Raw genomic sequence first — 22,596 nt, 5'->3', positions numbered from 1 at the left:
GAGATATAGATAGTCACTGCACTAATTAATACATTTGAAACTGATAGGGCAGCCCGGGTGGCTCAGTGGTTTAGAGCTGCCTTCAGCCCAGGGCGTGATCCTGGGGACCTGGAATCAAGTCCCACATCGGGCTACCTGTGTGGAGCCTGCTTGTGTCTCTGCCTCTGTGTGTGTGTGTGTGTGTGTGTGTGTGTGTGTCTCATGAATAAATAAAATTTTTTAAAAATCTTAAAAAAAAGAAATTGATGGAAGTTGTAAATACTTTATATGATAAATACATCAAAATATTAGTAGATTTAAATCAGAAAGATCAGTTCTTATTAGGAGATGAAATATGAAGGCATATTTAAATAGGACATAAATCTCACATTTAGACTCAAGTAATTTAAAAACACGGGAGGAACGAGACCTTAATTAATACTAGATTATGTTTAAAACCCCTTGAGACTTTTAGCGACCCATAAGTACAGAATGAACAAAAAGTGTGATACAGCATTTACAAAACGAAAATGTTGCAACAGTTGTAGATGGCGTTAATACAGGCAAAGAAGGGGCTCTAAGCATCCCACTTACTCCATGCCAAATATCACATTTTCAATGGATCTTTTTGCTCAAAGTATCCCCAGGATAGCCAACAGCCTATAGGCTATATTCTATAAGAAAAAACATAGAAGCAAATGCAGGTATTTAGATTTGGCTTAGAGAGATGTAGTATTAAGGAGAATGTAATGGGGGGGGGGGCTCCAATATTTAGAAAGCAAGATTCAATGTGTTTTATTGCATTTTGGTGGTTTTGTTGTGGGTTTTGTTTCTTTTTCCCTGTTTTGCCCTGAGAACAGATTCAGCTACATATGTGAGAGTTATAAGAAGGCCAATTTTAAGTAAATATTGCACAAAATTTTGTGGATTTTTAAAGAAAATATTATAATTGAGCTACCAAAAAACTGAACCTACCACCTTAAAATGAAATAAACTCCCCTTGCAGAAGACACTCAAAGCTGAAATGACTGCTTCACCCCTAAAGGCAATTTCCGTATTGGATGAGAGGATGTAATTCATTAACCTTTAAGGTCACTTCTGAATCTAATGTTTTGATATTTTCAGAATTAACTAGAAGGGACTGACAGCATGACCTGAATCTGTCCTATATTTATATAAACATCCTGTGTAATGCACCTCATCTTCTGCCCACTTGTATACATTTTTGAACATTAAATTTGATTTTAGGGCAAATGCCTTTTTTTAAAGGTTTTATTTATTTATTCATGAGAGACACAGAGAAAGAGAGGCAGAGACACAGGCAGAGGGAGAAGCAGGCTCCATGCAGGGAGCCCGACGAGGGACCTGAACCCGGGTCTCCAGGATCACACCCTGGGCTGAAGGTGGCGCTAAACCGCTGCGCCACCAGGGCTGCCCAGCAAATGCCTTTTAAAAAACACTTTAAAAATCAACTTTATTAAAGATCATTTATACACAATAAACTGCATCCATTCAAAGTGTGCAATACTAATTGCACTGCTGGGGATTTACCCCAAAGATACAGATGCAGTGAAACGCCGGGACACCTGCACCCCAATGTTTATAGCAGCAATGTCCACAATGGCTAAAAAGTGGAAGGAGGCTCGGTGTCCATCGACAGATGAATGGATAAAGAAGCTGTGGTCTATGTATACAATGGAATATTCCTCAGCCATTAGAAACGACAAATACCCACCATTTGCTTCGACGTGGATGGAGCTGGAGGGTATTATGCTGAGTGAAATAAGTCGATTGGAAAAGGACAAACATTATATGGTCTCATTCATTTGGGGAATATAAAAATTAGTGAAAGGGAATAAAGGGAAAGGAGAGAAAATGAGTGAAAATATCAGAGAGGGAGACAGAACATGAGAGACTCCTAACTCTGGGAAACGAACAAGGGGTGGTGGAAAGGGAGGTGGGCGGGGGGGTTGGGGTGACTGGGTGATGGGCACTGAGGATGAGCACTGGGTGTTATGCTATATGTTGGCAAATCGAATTCCAATAAAAATATACACAATAAAATAAAATAAAGTGTGCAATACTGATGTACACTGATTTTTTATATATGTACACCCATAAAACCACTGCTAAAACATTCTCATTCCCCCAAAACAACCTCGTGCCCCTTTGCCAACCATTCTTCCCCTTACCCATGGCCCCTGGATTAGCATGTATTTTGAAGAATTTTATATAAATGGACTTGTACAGTATTTTTTGTGTATATGGTTTCTTACTCTTAGCATAATGAGTTTGCATTATCAGTAGTTGAAAATCAGTAGTTCATTCCTCTTTAATTGCAGAGTACTTTCTGTTGTATGGATAATACCATATTTTGTCTTTCCATTTCCCCACTGGTGGACATTCGGGTTGTTTTCTAGGTTGGGGATGTGATGAGTAAGGCTGGGAAAGATTGTATACTTGTTCTACCTCACCTCAGAAATTGTAATTTTGAGAAGCACAAGACAAAAATAACCTTATGGGTCACGTGTCTATTTGTCTATTGTATTCATACCAAGTGTTATCTTAGTTAACAAGCAACTAGATGACAAGTACCAGGGAGGGGCGAGAATTTGTGGCCATTTTGCAGTATATTGCAGTGTTAGAGAAAAGTTACCAGCATGTTCTTTTGCAGACTGAGAGGACTCTGAATTTAGGTGTAGATAAAATGAGATGTGCTCTGATAATTCTTAATTTGTGAGTAATCACGTTGGGCTAAGCAGTTGGTATGTAGCTTAATGGGCAATGGTGGAAATAAAGTATCTATAGTCTGGTGATTTTCAAAGATGAAAAATACTAATGAGAAATATAGTTAATTAATCACTTATTACTACAGCATATCCCTGTGCTGTAATTAAATGCTGAAGAAAGAAGGATTATGACTTCTTTTCTGGTTATTCTCCTGGTTGGTCATTCTCTTGAAGAGAATTTTATTCTCAAAGATGTTGTTATTTTGACTCTTAATATGCTTCATCTCCCCATAGCTAGGGACTGGCTAACGTGTTCCTACAATCAGATAAGAATCTTTTTTCTTTCGTACAAATCTAGTCATTATCAGTCTTTATAAATACTTACTCAGAGGAAATTTCCCCAAGCACTTAATAGGATGGATTTATAGGTATTTAATAGAATGGGCATCTTTCAGCCCTAAATTGTCACCATCTTGTCAGGCATACACTTGCCAATTTGTTGGCCCACACATGGGCACTCTTGCTAGCAAGGGCTTCACAGGAGGTCCCATTGCAGAGAGCAGAAGGATTATTTCTCGGTTTATGTTTTGCAGTGCGCTGCTCAGACAGGCAATACGCAGTTGTGTGCAGTGGTGTGAGCTACTAGTTACTCCCCTTGACAATACTTTTAGCAGCAATGTTTTTCCTTCTGCAATGTGGCAATATCACCATGTCATTTGGAATAAAAAGAAAAGGCTGAGTGATTCCGAGTGTACTCTTATCCCGTCACCTCAATGAACAGCTGGCAGAAAGGACCCTCCCTAAAGCTCAGAGCATAGTCTCAGCCCCTGCAGCACCCCATGTGGGGAGAACTTCAGATTTGATGAACGAACGCCTCCCCAGCTGGTTTCCCCTCTTGAATCTTGGAATGCCCCTCTGGTCTCTTGTAATGCTCCAGCCCTTACCAGGGAATAAAACTGTGAGCCGAGTGCCCAGCTTACTTCCAAATCTTCGTCTAGGAACTAGCTGTATAACCATCTGATAGGTACACATTCTATCTTTCTCTCCATGCAGTGGAGGTCTCTAGCCTTCCTGTTTTTTAGCCAGTCCACAATAAAAATTACATTTTATGTATCATCCCAGTGCAGACATGCATGCACACACACACATGTTATCTATATCTATTTCTCCGTGTTTGTATGTGGAAAGAAGAGTTTCACAAAACATTGCTTATCCTTATGGTATAATTCATTCTCGTATTTTCTGTTCTTTTGTCATTAAAACCAATATTAGTGGGGTGTCTGGGTAGCTCAGTGGGTTAAGAGTCTGCCTTCAGCTCAGGTCGTGATCCTGGAGTCCTGGGATCTAGCCCCACGTCAGGCTCCCTGCTCAATTGACGGTCTGCTTCTCCCTCTGCCTCTGCCCTTCCCTTCCACTTGTGCTCACATGCTCTCTCTCTTTCTCTCTCTCACTCCACTCTCTCAAATAAATAAATACAATCCTTATTAAGAATACAATATTAGTGATGATGCACTATATGAATTTCACATCCTATTAATAGTTCATGACCTACAGTTTGAAAAAATACCGTACCATGTTTTATCCCGAACTCAGGCCTGGCCATCAGAAAGTGGCATTCTTGGCTCACTTTGCTTTGATTCCAATAAGATGGCTTTAGCTCAGGTGCATCAGACAGTTATGTTGAGGGGCACTGTAAAGACAACTATGAAGGGATTTTGCCGAAGATTGACATCATGCAGTGTCTTCTCCTATTTGACAAACGATGCAGTAATTTTATTTAGATCTAAGAGCAGAGAACCAAGATTTTGCTTTGCTTCACTTAAAGAATTATGTTCCTTTCCCCTTATCAAGAATCCAAATAATAAAATCAAGTTTATTTCCTGCTCCCCTTTTTCTTTTGCTTCAGCATCCAGGAAGCCCACAGCCAAATCATAACCCCTTTCAAAAACTTTGCTTTGAAAATATTGGCAGGGCAGCCCGGGTGGCTCAGCGGTTTAGCACCGCCTTCAGCCCAGGGCCTGATCCTGGAGACCCAGGATCGAGTCCCATGTCAGGCTCCCTGCATGGAGCCTGCTTCTCCCTCTGCCTGTGTCTCTGCCTCTCTCTCTCCCTCTGTGTGTCTCTCCTGAATAAATAAATAAAATCTTTAAAAAGAAAAAAAGAAAAGAAAAGAATGACATACAGAAAAAGGTTTCATCTTAAGTATATGGTACAATGAATTTTCAGTCTGAACATACTTCCATAACCCACATCCAGATCAAGAAACAGAACATTATCAGCCCCAGAAGCCCCCCTCCAGGCCCACTTTCCAGTCATTACCCACCCTCCAAGGGTAACCACTATCTTGAATTTGAACACCATAAATTAATCTGGCCTATTTATGTACTTCATGTAAATGGAATCTTATAGCATGTATTCTCTTGTGTCTCGCTTTTTAAAACTCACATTCATCCATAGTGTCATATGAAGTTCATTCTCATTGCTATATTGTATTCCACTATGTGACTATGCTGTGATTTATATGTTATATTGCTGATTGACACTGATACAAAGAATTATATTAGAAGCATTTTAAAATGTGTCTTTTGGTGAATATATGTATACATTCCTTTTGGAAATACATCAAGGAATGGCATTTCTGGGTCGTTAGGTATGCACGTGTTCAGCTTGTATACATTCGGCCAGTTTCTCAATGTGGTTGTACCACTTTACATTTCCATCAGCAAAGCAAGAGAGTTCTAGTTGCTTTACATCCTCCTCCATGCTGGTGTTGTCTGTCTTTCTCATTCTGGTGGGTGTGCATAGCTAAATTTTACAGACTGTATCAAGCCCGATGATCTTCAAATCTGTGCTCTAACTTTTCCTCCCTTCTTAATGTTGTATTCTATTTATATTTTCTTAATCCTGGATTTAATCTATTCATTTCTGAGATTAATTCATTCTTATAAATTGCACTACAGGTTTTATGGAACAATATGAGTTATAAATACAATGTATGTATACACAGATATGAATCCTCAACTTAGTGGTACCATTATCAAAAATCCTAGAGTCTTCTCTTTCCTCCAGTTCTCACATCTACTTGGTTGAAAAGTAGAATTGATTGTATCGTGTAACCTGTCTTGGGTTCAACTGTGCCACCAATTCCCAGTGCTGCTTTCTTAATTCAGGCTTTCATCCTCTCTCTCTGTTTTTTTTTTTTCAAAGATACCTACAGCACAAAGGATCTGATTTTTTTATTGAAGTACAGTTGACACACAATGTTACATTAGTTTCAGGTGTTCAACATAGCAATTGGACAACTCTATAAGCTATGCTGTGCTCACCACAAGTGTAGCTCCCGTCTGTCACCACAGAACGCTACTAGAATACCATTGACTGTATTCCCTCTGCTGAACTTTTTTTTTCCTGTAACTTACTCAGTCCATAACTGGAAGCCTGTGCCTCCCACTTCCCTTCACCCATTTTGCCCAGCCTCTCTTAACTAGACTATTTTAATAGTCTACTTGGCATACATTTCCATTCTGCCTCATACCTTCTTTCCCATGCTTGTTTCCTTCCACTCCAAATTAAATTCTCTTTAAAAAGAGAAATATTCACAAGTACAGATGATGCCAATTTTTTTTTCTTGTCTTCCCATCATATGAGGAAAGGCTTCTAAGGGATGAGAGTAATGCTACCTGTAAGGATGTAGATTCCCACACTAGAGTCTTGATAGTAACTCAAGAATGGGATTTGATATTCTAGTGTGGAGAGTATATTTTCTTTTCCTTTTTTTAAGATTTTATTTATCTGAGAGAGAGAGAGAGAGAGCACGAGCAGGGGAGGGGCAGAGAGAGAGAGAATCTCAGATTCCCCACTAAGCACAGAGATCACGCAGGGCTTGATCCCAGGACCCTGAGATCATGACTGAGCTGAAGTCAGACGCTTAAACTGCTGAGCCACCCAAGTACCCGGAGACAGTAATATTTTCTGAATATTAACCTTCCTGAGATACAAAAGCCAATATTGGCCCAACTCTTTTTTGAATTCCAAAAAGAGGATAATCTGATTGTATAACACAGCAGTATGTTAACATTTAAAAATCTGTGCTTTAGTAAATTATTAATATGAGAGATTAGCTCACAGAGTCAACTTAAGAAACTTTGCTTCTGTTCTTCATGTACTAACAAAAACATACATAAAACCTGGTGAATTAAACCTAGTTAACTCTTCATTGCCATGTGTGTTCCTTAATCCCAGTAGGTCAAACCACCTTTCCCTTTTGCTTCCTTTTTCATGTCTCTGCTTCTGTACTCACAATCTATCTGATACTGTGTTTCCTCATACATGAGTCTATCTCCCCTCCCACACACACACACTCTAGATTCCTCTTAAAGTCTACACTATATTTGGGTGGCCCTGGTCATAGAACCTGGTTGCTGAAATTTTAAACTATTTCCATGTCCATCCTCCAGACACTTTCTAGGTTTTACTAATAGTAAAGAACAGTGAAAAGAGTTTAACTGATTGGTGGGCGCCTGGGGGCTTAGTCGGTTGAGTGTCTGCCCTTGGCTCAGGTCATGATTCCAGGGTTCTGGGATCCAGCCCCAGAGTGGGCTTCCTGCTCAGTAGAGAGCTTCTCCCTCTCCCTCTGCCCCTCCTCCTGCTTGTGCTCTCTGTCAAATAAATAAAATCTTTTTAAAGAAAGAGTTTAACTAATAGGCAAAGACATACATAAGTGCCCAATAAATACATCATGATCATAGTCATCTGAAGAAATGAATATAGGGAAATATGTAATAGAGAAATTTATTCTAGGTACAGCACATGAAAAAAAATTCTCAGGGATCCGTGAATGAATTGAAATTCCTTACATTCATATTCCTTTTATCTTCAAAAACAACAACCACAAAATAAAGCCTTGACAAAAAGAAACCAGAGCTAGAGTACAAGATTCAGCCCTTGGTAAATCATTAAGTGGTTAAATTGGTTTTAACCTTCATTTCCCCCTTTATGGATTCCGGTCCGTGTCTGCCCCTGGGGAGTCCTGATGACACCCTGGCTGTTGAAGGCCTGTCCCCAAGAGGACTTCTCCATCAGGGTGCAGGGGATCTTTGTCTCCCACTGTCTCTGGCCAAACCCATATTCACTGTTTCTCTCACTACTCCAGGGTTCTGCTCCTTGACAATACGAACGTGAATACACCTTTGAACATGTGTGTATAGTATGGATATTTTAACCTCGGCCCCCCCAAGTATGATAGCAAAACAGTGCACATTTTACTCCTATCTCAGGCTTGTGGTTACTGATTTATCTTGCAAAAAAATCTTACTTTATTTTACCCACTTGCTTCCTTCTTAGATGTAAAAAACAGAAGAAGGAAAGGCTCCTTTTGCAAATTGCTAAAAAGGCAAGACAAACTCTGAGACCGCTCATTTCCCCTCATACAGCAGTCTAAAAATGGCAAGTGAAAGTGTCTATGCTGAATTTATTTTGTGCTGTGTTCCCAACAGTATTCCTGGACATACTGGGTTCTCTTTTAAGGAATTGTGACTGCACAACAGGCTACTTTGTACTAACATAGCATCCCCCCGGCCTTCAGATCGCTTTCCCAGTCATTATGTCATTTGACCCACAGGATGGCCCAATGCAGTAGTATCTGAATTTTACAGATGAGTCAACAGAGATCCAGAGGGGTTAAGTGGCCTCTAAGGGGCAGAAATGGTCCGGAGCTCTGCCTTGCTCGCCTTCATGCCTCTGCCGAATATACAGCTACACTGGCTAAAGATTAAAAAGCTGCTTTAGATTCTGGTAGATATTCATCTCAAAGGGAGGGGGAAAAAAACACTGGTGTCTTCATTTGATAACATTTGAATATTAAATCTTCCTTACCTGTTTCAATTTAGGATGACTTCTTTGTTCACTTAATTGACTGGTAATTCCTTTGTTTACTTTCCTCCCCCCCACCCCATCTCAAGAACCAAGTCAAAAGTATTAAAAATGGTTACATTAGCATTTAACTTTTTTTTTATGAAATTTGAGTGTTTCAGAACGGGTAATTTAGGCAGGCATGTATGTAGAATTTTGCATTTTAATTAAAAAGCCTCAAAATGAAATGAACTTCTGACAGTAACAGATGACTACTTCTAAAAGCTGCGTTGCTATTTGATATATGTTCAGTGTTTTCTTGTGGATAATAAGTCCTACGACTTGTTTCAAGAAAAGTGACAGGACTAAAACAATTAAAAAAGACAAAGCTGCTCTTTTTTAATCATATGCTCATAAATAAAACTGGGTTGTGAATTATTTCCAGAGAAGCAATTGACAAAGTGTAAGTAAATCACTCTAAGAACTAAAGCTGTCTTGCTTTTTTTTCTGAATGTTCAAACCAAACCTGTATCCTTGTCCAATTATGAATTTCTTTTGACAAATAAATATTTACAAAGTGTGAAATATAGACTTTGTGCACTTCCTAAGGCCAAATCATATTGTAAAAACTAAAATGTAATATTTTCTCTCACCTCAAATACACCAAAATCAGAACATAACTTAAAAATCATTCTCTCTTGCAGCAGACTGTCCATTAATCATTCTTTAGATAATATTGGCTTTGTGAGTTTTCAGGTAGAAAGAAAAACTGTAATTTCTAGATCAGAAAATCTGAGTATTTACGGATTTGAGGAAAACAATAACATCTGGCAAAAGAGAATTTTCTGTAAGCCCCATTATGAAGTCAAGAAGGACAGCTCTTTCAACACCTCCCCACCCCCCATTTTCCTGTGGAAATTCTTTATGTGGTAAAGGGTTTGGGTAGATCTAAGGGTTAATTTACTTGTGGTCTGGGAGAAGACTGAGACTTACTTGCCTTATTATTTATTTACTTTTTTTTTTTAATGTGGTGTGTGGGAGGAAGGTAAAAAGAGGCCCCAGAATGAATTCACTAATTGGGGTTTTCACCTGCTGTGAGTCTAATCGAATACAAAGCCTTATTTGTAGCTGAAGAGGAAGGGAGATTATGCAGAGTGTCAGAATTTCTGCCTAGTTTTGAAATTCCTGTTATTTGGCACAATCGTTTGGGAAAGGCAGACAGATAGTTATAGCTTTGAGCCTTGTTAAGGTAGACCAGGAATGCTGTCATCGTTCTGCTGGAACCACCTTAACCAGTTACCCATTTCTAGCAAGTGGCAGTGAGTTTTCTATACACAGGGTAGCGCTGTAGCCTCAGGCTAATAGGTACCCAGGAAGCAACCACTGGCCTGTGAGGTTAATGAAGTGTGGCTTTATTTTAGTGAAGATGCTAAACTTCACATCCTTTCAGATGTTCGGTGTGATATAGGTGGCTCTGGGAAGCTTTGAAAAATCTTATTAAAAGAAAGCTGCATGGAAGGGAAGCCGAATTCGACTGGGAACCCATTTGGTGAAATCTCTGGTTTGGATGGCAGCTGGCTCAGAGAACTTTCCTCAGCCTGGCTTACTCTGTCTCCCTGCAGGGGAAGGGCCTGAAAAAAATAGGCTTTTGTGTGGGTGTGAAGTACTCTGTGTCTGAATGTAGAGGCCTCTTCATTTACTAGTTAATGTGAGCTGACTGGATATTCTGATATCCAGAAGATGCTGGTTTTCAGACTGATCTAAAGAGATAGTTACACATATTTTAATTAGTACACCATGGTATTTGCCCCAACTAGCAGTGACTCACCCACCACTGTAAGCATCTGTTGGATGGCCAAGTCACTGTTCAGGCCTCATACTTGTACCATGCACAGAGAAACATGGAATCGTTCCGCATTTGCTAATGTGCAAATGCTGAAGTTTTACTGTAAAATATGTATTATGCTTAACGGAAGGAGTACCTCCCCTCCAAATGATTTTTATAAAACGATGCAGGTGATAGTAAAGATTGGCTAGGGAACACAAACAGCTCTGCTAGAGATTCTTGGAGCTAGAGGTAGCTGGCCTCTTGGGGGCAGGGAAGCCACTCACAGCCATCTCCCCGCAAGTGCCAAGTGCCCGGTGCAAACCATTCCCTGTCCTTTCCCTTTCTGCTCCTCATTTTGCAAGGGAAAAATCTGGCCCACACTGAACCGCAAGCAGCCTAAAAAGAAAAGGATGTATTTGTGGAAGATCAGAGCAGCTTGGCCTCTGCCCTAGGCCTTTCGCACCCTCCAAGCAGGCACGGTATGGGGCTCATCCAAACCCGTGACCCTACAGCACTGACTTGTCACACCAGCAGCCCTAGTGCAGATATCTTCCCTCCAAGCTCCAGACTCAGATGTCCAACTGCCTTTGCATCACACCTCAGACTCATCATGCTTCAGACTGAATTGGTCCTCTCTCCCTGACCCTCTTCTGCCTGAACCTGCCCCCTCCTCCTGACATTCCTGGCTTGGCGAATATTACTCACCCAGGTTTGGGATTCACCTTAGAGCAGTGACTCAACCTTGGCCGCCTAGGAGAATCCTCTTAAAAATCCCTTGGAGACAGAACATGAGAGACTCCTAACTCTGGGAAACGAACAAGGGGTGGTGGAAACAGAGGTGGGCAGGGGGTGGGGGTGACTGGGTGACAGGCACTGAGGGGGGCACTTGATGGGATGAGCACTGGGTGTTTTGCTATATGTTGGCAAACTGAACAACAATATAAAAAAAAAAAATCCCATGCCGAGGCCAATGAGATCAGAATTGTGGGGTGGTGAGACGCACTGGTGGCCAAGCTTGAGGCCCACGGTCCTCCGTCTTCCCTTTCTTCCATCCGTGCATCTCATCAGCCATGACTCCCGTAGTGTTTAGCCTTCTTATTTCTCTACTCGCTGCCACTGTTGCTCAGCTCCTTGTCATACTGCAGTCTGCTTGTATCTGGTCGCCTAATTCCAGACTCTTCTGACCCAGCCCCCACTCCATTTTCCTAAGTGCTTTTTCTAAAAGGCAGATACAAGGGACCACACTCGTGCTTGAATTCACACCTTGCAGGACGCAGGTCAAACTTTGAATCCTCTTGCTACGTCCTTCTCAATTTGCCCACCTACAGAATCTCTCTTTTGACATTCTCTCCCAAAGATCAAATAGACCCGAACCCCTCCCCCAAACTCTTGAAAAGAAAAAGCTCTTTGTGGCCTCTTTACCTTCACACCTGCTGTTATCACCATTCATTATCCTTGATTTGCCTTTACCCCCAACGGACCAGCAGCTCCTTTTGGACCTACAGAGGAGGCTTCTAGAAAGAGCTGTTCAGTGAATGAAAGCAGTCTTCTTTTTGGCTCCAACAGGTGGAGTTAACTTATTCCTCCATCAGGAGTCCCCACTCAGCATCCAATTTAGTGACCCAGAGGGTGGCTTTGACTGGATGGCTTCCTGTTTGGTCAGGAGCCTGGGAAAAATAGATGATACATTCAGAAGTGGTACTTGAAAAGAAAGTAAGAAGAAGGCTATTTACAAAAACAAGAGCAGTGTCAGGGGGAGGACAAGAGCAAAGGGAGGACCTGGAAATTGCTGTTACTTTGGGAATGACCACCTGGCAAGACTTGTGGCTGTGAGTAAAGGAACTTAGCCACTGCCAGGTCGAAAGCCAACAGGAGGGAGCTTGGGGAGTAAATACACAAATCTCTCTCTTCTCCTGCCCTCTATCTCCTACTGTAGGCTCTTCCTCATGGCCTGCCGCTGGCTAAAAGCAAAAGAAAGCCAAACAACTTGAGAGAGCCTGACTGATGACATCCCTGGAGGTCTGACCTCCTGGGGCACAGAGCCCAGTAGAAAAGGGCAGAGAATAGAGCTGGAGGGGAGGATGAAGGGATATCCAGCACAGTCTCTTAGGTCAGAGAGGTCCTCAGTTTTCTAAGTACATGCAACATTTAAGGGGTTCATAGACTGGAGTTTGGGGTATGGAAAAATGTACTGGGTCACCTTCCTGCACCTTATTCCATCTCATTCCTTCCTTAACCCTATTTGTAGCAAACCTGTTCTCCTCTGCTGTCAGACAGCAGTGAGATTGCTTATGAGTACATAAAAGAAAAAAAATACAGATCTTCCCCCACAATAAAAGAGGCCGCATCTCCCCATGGCAGCATAGTAGAGTGGCATAGGCCTCAGAGCAAAACTCCCTGCTCTAGTCCTTGCACGGTCACATTCTCACCATGGTATCCAGATGAGCATAGCTCGTGGTAATTTCTGGAGTCAGAATTGCAACTTGTTTTTCCTGGTGGCAGAGCCCCATGTTCCATTCAGGTCTCCAATTCACATCAAAACAGGAATAACAGCTACTATAAACAATGTATTTTCATACATAGCATCATTATAGAATTTATATATGAAATGAAGATATATGTTACGGTCTTTTCTCAATGCCTTTTCCTAACAAGCAAAATTCATCATCTAACTGAAACTGACAGTAAAACAGTTACTGTGATGCCCGTGTCATTTCTTAATAATACTTTGAGTAATTTCTAAAATAACATCAAGAGTTGGGAACAAGTCTTCAAGTGCCTATAACTCCAGTCTAAAAAAGAACTTAAAGATGTATTTTTGAGGATTGCCATCTGTCAAATTCCAGAAAAAAAATCTGAATAGCGATTTCTTATTTTCCATTCTTTTTTGTTGTCCAACGAATGGTTCCTAATAGTTTTCTAGGTAAACAGTGAGGAAATAGACTTGAGCCTTTATATTCTAGAGAAACGTATCAGCACTCCTGAATCTTCCGTGGGCAATTTAAAAGTGCAAAACAAACAAAACAGAATAAAATGAGAAAGGAGAAGCCTGACAAAGCACAAGTGTTGCAGACCTTTAAAGGATTGATTTCTGATGTGTACAAATGCCCATGCCGTGAGGTTTGTGTCTTTTCATTGAAATAAACATAAACAGTATTTAAGTGATTTGCCCCATTGACACGGAGATTTCGTCACTGATTAATAGCAAAGGCCACAACTTCCTCATGCCAGAATACTAATCCTTCTCCCCCAACAAAGACAGGGGCAGACCTAGAATCTGCAGCTTGACCAAGGGACAACCTCACCCAAAGGGAATCCTAGTGTGCCCCCCTCAGACCATAATAGAAGCTGCCTCCACCACTCACTGGCACAAAATTGCTAAAAGACAGCATTAATAAGTCTCAATTTAGGAGGCAAAATGCCAGCAGAAGGGCTATATTTGCTTTAAAATAGCAAAACCAACCCTACCTACACGCACAAGTCTTCCATGATAATGTTTACATTTTTATTTGGTTTGTCAAGGGTAATGAAGAAACTTGGCACCCCTTTTCTCTTGTGTTCATGTAGTTTAGTTCTTGTCTCTTTCGTCCTGCTGTCGCAGACAGTAAAGGGAGATCGGTGTCCACGGTGTCCCTTCAGCTCAAGCGTTCTATGGGGAGAAAATGTGGAGCAAAAAAAGAGGATATTTAAAAAGAAAAAAGGGGAACACGTTTTAAACTGTAAACTGAAGTGGAATGAATCAACCAGAAGAGAGAGTGCAAAGGAAGTAGTTGAAAGAAGATGAAAAGCAGGCCAACAAAATAAATGAGCAAAGGGAGACAATAAAATCACTAAGGGAGTTCATCTTAAAATACTCGTGGGGGATCCCTGGGTGGCGCAGCGGTTTGGCGCCTGCCTTTGGCCCAGGGCGCGATCCTGGAGACCGGGGATCGAATCCCACGTCGGGCTCCCGGTGCATGGAGCCTGCTTCTCCCTCTGCCTGTGTCTCTGCGTCTCTCTCTCTCTCTCTGTGTGACTATCATAAATAAATAAAAATTTAAAAAAAATACTCGTGGGACTCTAATCGAAGATCTTATGTGAAGGTCGCAAAAACTTACTGCGCTAATGAAGGCTTTCTTTGCGGAATATTCCCAGGCTTGGAATGATGTTGCATAGTTAACCTGCCTCGTCATATGGCAAACTTTAAGATTAGCAACATTTGAACTGTCCAGGCCCTGCCACTTTGCCCATCAGATGTTCCATTGGAAATGGTTTCCTTTTAGATTTCTTGAAAGTAACAGCAAAAGACCAACTGTGCCACACCATTGGTGGTGGTGTTTTCTTCAGAGTCTGTGCCAGCGGTTCTCAAACTTCAGTTGCTCTTTTCTGAATCAGTAGGTCTGGGCTGGGACCTCTGGCATCCTTACTCCTCAAAAGTCCGCAGGCGATGCGGATCCTGCCCCCCTCTACTTTGGGAACCACAGCTGTTTGACACATACAGATGCTTCCTAAGAAGCCCGTTTAGCCCCGGACGAGCATAACCTGAATTTCACGTCCTTACAGCCCTACCACTTTAATCTTCGACTGAGGGAAAGCGGTGAGGGGAGAGAACTCTGTGATTTTTCTCTCTCAGATTCTCTGAAAAAGAAAACTCTGAGCCCGCACACTTACTTATCTGCAGTGAGGTCATTTGCACCTAGGTCATTTATTTAGGCAACAAGTAGGCTCGCTGGAGGTTTAAAGACGGTGCTCGCAGGGCGGGGTGTGGCTTTCAGGTTCCCAGGACCCTTCCTCTGTCGGCCTTTTCTCTTTCCTTTCCGTTTGGCGAGGCTGAGCCCCGGCGCCGGTCTCCGGGAGCCCGGGTTCCCAGGTCGCTAGGTGGGGGCGGAGCCCGGCCCGGCCCCGCCCCGTCTGCCTGCAGCGCCCCCTCCCCGCCCGCCCGCCTGCCCGCGCCGGCTCCTCCGCAGTGCTTTCTGCTGCGAGCCTGGGTGGCGGCGGCGCTCGACTTTCGGGGAGCCCGGCGGCTCTGGGAAGCTCACTCCTCCGCTCTCGCGCCTTCCTTCGCCCGCGGAGCCCTTGCAACCATGAGGGAGCAGCTCAAAGGGTGAGTGCATCACGGCCCCCTCGGATCGCCGCAGTCCGTGCACTTGTGGCACGAGCAGTGGGCGAACGCGGGCGGCCAAAACTTGGACGAGCGCAGCGGCCGGCCGGACTCCCGGCGCCGGGGCGGCCGGGCGTCGGGGCGCCTCCCCCGCGGGTCCTTGCTGCGCCGCTGCAGGTGCGTCCCCGGGGCTTCCCCCTCGGCGCCAGGCAAGCGGGGAGCCCCCTTCCTCGCCTTTGGGGTGGGCTCGGAGAGATAAAGCTGATTTCTCGCCGTACACAGAGGGGACGGCGCGTTCCCCACACGGGGATTGGGGCCGCGGGAGCTTCTTGCTCCTTTCCGGGCTGTGTGGACGTGAGCCAGACAGGCTGTTCCTAAATCGTCGCTCGACCTCGCGGAGGGAAGGGGCGCGCGAGGCTTTACCTTCCATTGCGCCGCAAGTGCCAAAAGGTCAACTTTCTGCCTGATTTCTTCCGAGGATTCCAACTGACATTCCCCTTGTTGGATTTTCTACTGTGCTCGTTCCATGCCCCAAGACTTGCAGAAATCAGGAAGGAGAGAGAAAGCAATTAAAGCCCAGAAGTCCAGGATTTGACACAGAGGATCAAGGGTTTTTGTTATAGTGGGGGTTTTTTGGTTTTATTTTTTGGGGTTTTGTTTTGTTTTGTTTTGGCTTTGCCCTCTGGGGTTGATTGAGTGTGCAATCATTTCTGGGTGTCCTTCTCTAGTGTTTCTCCAGGTGTCTGTGCTGGTCTTTAGGCGAAGTTTGTCATTCCAGATCTGATCTTGGCAACGAAAAGGGCAGGACACTTTGTTTATCTCCGTTAAATTGGAAGTTAAGTTTGAGGCTTAAATTGAAAGGGTTCAGTTGCCTGATGGAGGCATAATATTAATTATAAAATGCCTTAACATCATGAAAACAAAATGCATCCGATTTAAGTGGCAAACCCAAGTCTTTAGGTGAAAACTACATTCTTCCCCAGCTCTGGAAGCTCCTCTTGGTCCGCCTGCTTTGTTATCCTTGTCACCTCTCATCACCCCCCCCCCATCACCCTTTCTCTTTTGCCTGGATTTCTTATTTCCCTGTGCCACATCCCTTCTTTGCAGGATACAGTTGCTCTTGGAGAAGCAAGAGGAGCAAATGAAACAACACGCTTATGCAAAAGGTCTCTGACCCTTGATCACCGTGGAATTGGTTTCAGCCAGTGTTGTTTGATCTTGGATTGGACACGACCCTGAAGTGAAATTGCTTTGGCCAAAGTTGAGGGTGGGTGGGATTTAAGCCCAAAAAGCAAATAGAGGGAGGACAAGTTAACAGCTGGCACAATCACCAAGGCAATCATCTTTGGCCTGGCTTGAGCCAAACAGAATAAAATGTTAAATATCCCAGGGAACAAGAAGTGGGGACTAGAATAGGATTTCTGATGCTGAGATTGACACCCGCACCCCAGCCCCCTCCCCACGATAGCAGAAACTTTTAAATATATTTTCCCATTCCCACCCTGCCAGTATTCCAGCAGTGCACGCCAAGTTCAACATTCAGCATGCAAATGCCAAGGTTCCTCTAGAAAAAGAGTCTGATCCCCAGATTAAAGGGAAATGATTTTGTGTGTGTGGATCAATGGGCTCCAGATTATATATGAAGCCAAACTCTAATCCTCTGCAAATCGCAAGAGAACGGTACCTTTTTATACCGCTGCATAGCGATTAGTTTCCTCCCCGGGAAGTAGTGGAGAGATATTTTTTAGAAAGGCAACTGTTTGGAATATTTTCAGTACCCAATAACAGTGGTGGCAGAAGAAATCTTATTTTAATTAGGCAACTGCCATTTCCCCAGCGAGAGAAGTAGAAATTTGTTACTTTTTATAAGTGTTTAATGTTTGTTTTTAAGAAACGAAAAAAGCAATTCCAATAAGTCTGATTATTCCAGCACTGACAGCAGGAACAGCTCTGAGGCAGTTATAATAACCTTGCACACTACTTGAAACTAAAGAAGGTGAGAGAAAATTTAAATTGTATGGTAGGAAATTAGGTCAGCCCTGTGCTCAGTAGAGTAATGCTTTAATTTCTTATTATTGACAAGTGGGTGTTGCCGGGGTCTCTTCTCACATCCAGTGATTTCGTATTTTAATTTGCATCAGGTTCCTGTCACAGACCCGAATAAAAGGGAAAGGAGAGATTATTGGAGTTTGTACATATTTGAAAAAGAGGGGAAGTCAGAGTTTGAAGGCTGTTCGGAAAGGCATATCTGCCAGGCTTTGGAACCATCAGGGCCAAAATCAATAACATTTTTTAAAGACTTTAAGAGCTTTTTAAAGATTATTTATGAAGCTCGTCTCTGTCGTAATGGGCATGCAGAATTTTGATCTACGTCGAATATTGTTATCCTCAGAAGACTGAACAAAGATGTACCCGTTCACTTGTGAACAGGTTTCAGAGTTTCCTTCGGGGTCGGAGAGCGAGTTTCTGATGCGATGTGAAAAGTGAAATACAAAAAAGAGACACTTACCAAGAACGGCACCACCCACACTCCCACCACGGGCTCCCCAGCACAGCATCTCTCTCTCTCTCTCTCTCTCTCTCTCTCTCTCTCTCTTTCTCTTTCTCTCTTTTTCTCTCTATGTTTTCTGTAGATTACAGGTAGACCTGAGCTGCATCTCCTGGAGTTACTGAGAATTCTCTCCTGTTTTTGAAGATAGACACAGAGTAATAAATACAGCTATAAAATCTTTGTTGATCACCAGCAAAAAAAAAAAAAATGGGTTTGTCCTTTAAGGCAGGATATGGATAGGAGTCACGCAGATTTGTGCCTACCTACCGGGGCCTCCTGCCCATATTCATCTTCTCTTTCTCTTCTGGGGGTTCGATCTGTCTCACGAGGGCTTTGAATTCACCGCATGCTGAAAACACCCACATCCAGTGAAGCGAACATTTGGCTCATCTTATAGTTACCAAAGAATCGGAAGTCATTGGAGCTGGGTTGTCAATCGTTCTTAACATTAAATGATGATGAGATTATTTTTCTATTTGTGAGGATTAGTCACACCCTTTATTCTTTTCTTCTTTCCACTTGCGCTCACTTCTCTTGCTTGGTTCTGGTTTGCAACTGAAGTGAAACTAAGGCTGTAAAGATGAAATACAAATCTGTTTTCTAGTTACTTGGCATTGCTTAAAAAGAAAAGGGTTGCATGTTGGAGGGCAAGGAGGTAAAGGGCTTTTGCATTTGTTGGAGTTCATTTAGCTAGGTTATTCAAGACCCTCCAGCATCACAGGTAGGTGGGAAAATGAGCCCCTGGAAAGGTCCAGTATCTAATAACCTGTGAAGTGAGGATACAATTGGGAGTTTAGAATTTCTGCTATCTTCCAGCAAAGGAAACAACACTTTAGCTAAGGACCGATGGATTAAAACAGAATTTTGGAAGTCCTTCTCACAATTTTGAACCACTGGCATAATTTCCTTAGAAAGGTAGAAATGTTGGTGGATCAAGAGGTTTATTTTGGAGAGAGGCAGCTACAAGAAGCTTGCTTGCACTCCACGTGGGGATCCCCCCTGTCCCTTGTATGCAAGTTTCTCTTTCCTTGGGAAATGGCGTTTGGTACAAGTTACCGTGTTCTTCCCACTTGAAGTCCATTACAGATGCTGTCTTTTCAGAGTGCTGTGCTTGTCTGTGTTTCTGTCTGATTAGGTTTATCAGAGCAGATAGATATTTTCCTGGCCATCTATTGAAGATGTTGCAGTCCTCCCACACATCTCGGAGAGGGGACTTTATTATCATGCATTGTATGTATGTATTAAGGGCCTAAATGTGTGGACGTGTGCTTTCCCCTTCTTTTCCCTTCCCCTCTCCCTGGCATTCCCATATGTGTGGCCCTGGGAAATGACAGAGGCCTAAATGCAGGGTGGTCTTTCCTTGCTGGGCACTTGTGTACAGAATTGGTACACAATCACTTTCTGAGCTAAAAAACACCCAAGAACAAGCAACACTTTTTCCGTGAAGCTGCAAGCTGCAGCCTCCTTGTGCTGTGCATATAAAGTACCAGTTCCGCCCACCTCTTCTCCAGATCATAAACCAGCTTGGTTGTGGTGCTCCCTAAAACCCCCGAAAGCACGGAGGACTGCATGCATCTTCTGCTCTCCTTGCCCTTTAAGACCGAAGTCACTCTGGTACATTCCCTGGCCTGAGAAGCCCCTGTTGCACTCCTCAAATGCGAATTGCCTCTTGCAGAAGAGTAAACCAGAAATGAACATGTCGAGAGTCTGAAAGGGCCCTTTGCAAATGAGCATGGTCTTGTAACTTTCTTTACGAAGTCTTCCCGGTTCCATCACTGGATGGTCAATATCAGAGGGGATGGTCTTGGAAGGTGTACAGTTTGGGGAATTTCCACATGCTTTGTGACAGATTTTCATATTTTACAAACCACAAGAAGTATTACTCCTTTTAACTTTTTTTTTTTTTAAACAAACAGAGGTAATTCACATGGAGTGTTTTTTGTTCTCTACAAGATGCCTTAGGCTTGCTTGGCTGGCTTACCACAGGTGGATCCTCATCTATGGTGTCATCAACTAATAAAATGCCACTTTTAGCGGCTGTTAATTTGGGGACAACATAATAATAAAAGCAACCATTCATTGAGCACCAGAACTTGCTGGTCACCTAATCCCTTAAGTCTCCCAAGTGAGCAGGCTTGCCCTGGATTGTGCAGTGAGTAGGGCACAGAGCCAGGATCCAGGCCTCAGCTTGAAAATCTGTGTTGAGGTCGCTTGACCTTGTTGCCTCCCCAAACTCTTCTTTCCAGGCGAGGCGTCTGCACTTGGTGCGGGATTTCTCTTCTCTCCAGCCTCGCCCTTCCCCTGAAGATTCTCAATAGGCTGTGCCCAGGACTCCTGAAATACCTACTTTTGGGGTTGCATTTTACCCTATCAGAGCCCGTCATGTAATCCCTGAAAACTGGAAATCCGACGCTCTGGTGATTTATGCAGATGGGCCAAAGTGAGGAAAAGTATATGTGGTTATCTCTCCTGGATTTAGTCATGCAACTGAATTAGGAACAAAGGTGTTTTGTTCTTTTTGTGGCGGGAGCTGATAGCTGGCAACTGCACTTAACTGAACTGCAAGAAATGGGGGAGAACTGTGAATGCTTCATTCAGGCCCAAGTAAATATAGGGAAAGGTGGAGTGGTGTGTGGAGTACTGAGTAAAAAAGACACTTGAGAAGTGAGACACGGGGAGAGAGGGAAGGTAGGATAGATTGGTCAGGCACTGGCTAGACCTTAAGCCGAAGTGAAATGCAGTCCTCGTGGGTAGGAGACCTGGATACGCAGAAGAAGGAGTAATGGAAAAATGTCAAGGGCAGTGAAAGCCAGTGAGAAGTGAGGCAATTTATTTATTGAACCGATGTTCTGTGTCTCTTTGACAGGTTTGAGTACCACTTGTCCGTGTCCCTTCCAACAGGTCTCCATTGGACAGGTGAAGACATCCTGGGTTTTGATCATTGATTACATAACCAAGTCATTTGGTAATAACAGAAGCACAGTTGACCTGTGGCACCAAAAAGAAACAAATTCTGGTTCCCAAAGCATGCTCGTGTTGCCTTTTTCCCTTTGAGGGTGAAGGTAGCAGCCTCTCTGCTTATAAGAGACGTTCTTGACGGCGTGATGGAAGCCCTTTGACATAACTATGCCGAGTGAATCAGAAGCAAACCATACTTTTCCTTCCTCCTTTTCTTTACTACCCATTATAAATTCTAAAATCTCTCTCTGTGTTTTCTGTTTTAGCCACGAGACCCAAACAACTTGCTGGGACCATCCCAAAATGACAGAGCTCTACCAGTCTTTAGGTAAGGACGTGGCCACGTTTGTGCCAGGTGAAATGACCTGGGACTCGCAGGATAGTTTGTAGTGTCATGTTGTTGGTTGTCTCCATCTAATACTGGATGGTTGAAAAGATGAAAATAATAACTTTCTACCCAAAACTGACAGCTTTCTTTTTCACAGAGCTTCTTTAAAAATAAGTTTTCGAATGTCATCGATTCCTGAAAATTCAATATACCTGAGAGGGCCAAAGGGTCTCTGTAGTTTTCTTTGCTGTGTAAAAGGATGGGAAAAAATACTTGCAATTTATGGCAATTGTTTTTCCCACCAAGAAAGAAAACTGTTTCAAGTTGTTCTTATTGATTTCTTCCCCTTGAAACTCAAGACAGAGCTTTTTGCCAAACCACGAATATTATGGTAGGAATTTTCTGCAGTCTTTCCAGTGCTTATAATTCCCAAGCCTGTCAGGTCATCAGCATGAGCATTTAAATGATTTTTCTACTATGTCTTGTTTTGTGTTTGTGTGAGAGCCTGCGGATTTTCCTCCCCCATCATAAGTTGGGATTTTTTTGAACAGACGCACAGCCTCCAAAGAAAAAAAACACCCATCGTCCTAATGCTTCGTGAAAGTCCACTCTGTACCGTTTGAGATATTTGGAGAGTAATCTGAAATGAATTATCTTATGTAGTAACTAGTTGTTTGTTTGTTTTGTAATTAAAAAGTACATCTTCTCTACCACTAAAACAGTTTTTTCAAGTCTGCTTCTTTGTGTATGCACGTATTTCCAGACTAAAAGGCACAAGGAGAACTCTTTGGATTTAAAGTTACGTGACAATGCCCATGGGAATCAGGGTGATCAGACAAATATTCACGTGTGTGTGCTTGTGCACACGTGTGTATCCATACGTGTGTGTAGCTATTGCTGCCTTGCTGCCATAGGTTCTTATTGTAATGAATTGCAGTTACAGAGACGTGGGGTAGGCGATATTAGTCAAAAAAATTGTTTCCCCAGACTTTCTAACTATACATGAAATTAGTTCCTTCTAAAAAATCTGAAAAATACAAATAAAAAGCATGAGAAACAAAAGATGTCACTTAAAATTCTACTGGCCAGAGATATCCAATACGTTTCAATGAATACCATGTCATTTTAGTCTTAGCAGTATGTGTGTGGGGAGTGTGGGGGTTGTATATGCATGCACATATGTACACAACACACTTTTTAAAAATTTCAAGAAAATTGGAATCAGCTAATGTTTAAGTGCTACATTTTCAGCTCTCCCAGAAGGCTTCTGGCTTACAGTGCTGCACTGTTTAG

General features: G+C 42.8%; 1 protein-coding gene across 12 annotated transcripts in view; it reads left to right on the top strand.

Moving 5' to 3' along the window:
- The window catches only part of DMD (dystrophin), a 2,039,779-nt gene that overhangs the window by 1,876,580 nt on the left and 140,603 nt on the right, over positions 1-22,596 (top strand). For 8 of the 12 annotated variants that reach the window (XM_055339022.1, XM_055339018.1, XM_055339021.1 and 5 more), the window contains one exon: positions 21,242-21,303. In XM_055339022.1, coding sequence (XP_055194997.1) covers positions 21,242-21,303 — 62 coding nt within the window. Of the gene's footprint in view, positions 1-15,340; positions 15,470-21,241; positions 21,304-22,596 lie in introns of those variants that run through there. The other 4 variants (XM_055339027.1, XM_055339029.1, XM_055339026.1 and 1 more) reach the window with 1 other exon arrangement.

The sequence above is a fragment of the Nyctereutes procyonoides genome, unplaced genomic scaffold (assembly GCF_905146905.1).
Source record: "Nyctereutes procyonoides isolate TBG_1078 unplaced genomic scaffold, NYPRO_anot_genome, whole genome shotgun sequence".
Classification (NCBI taxonomy): Eukaryota; Metazoa; Chordata; class Mammalia; order Carnivora; family Canidae; genus Nyctereutes; species Nyctereutes procyonoides.
This window is presented reverse-complemented; position numbering and strand designations above follow the sequence as displayed.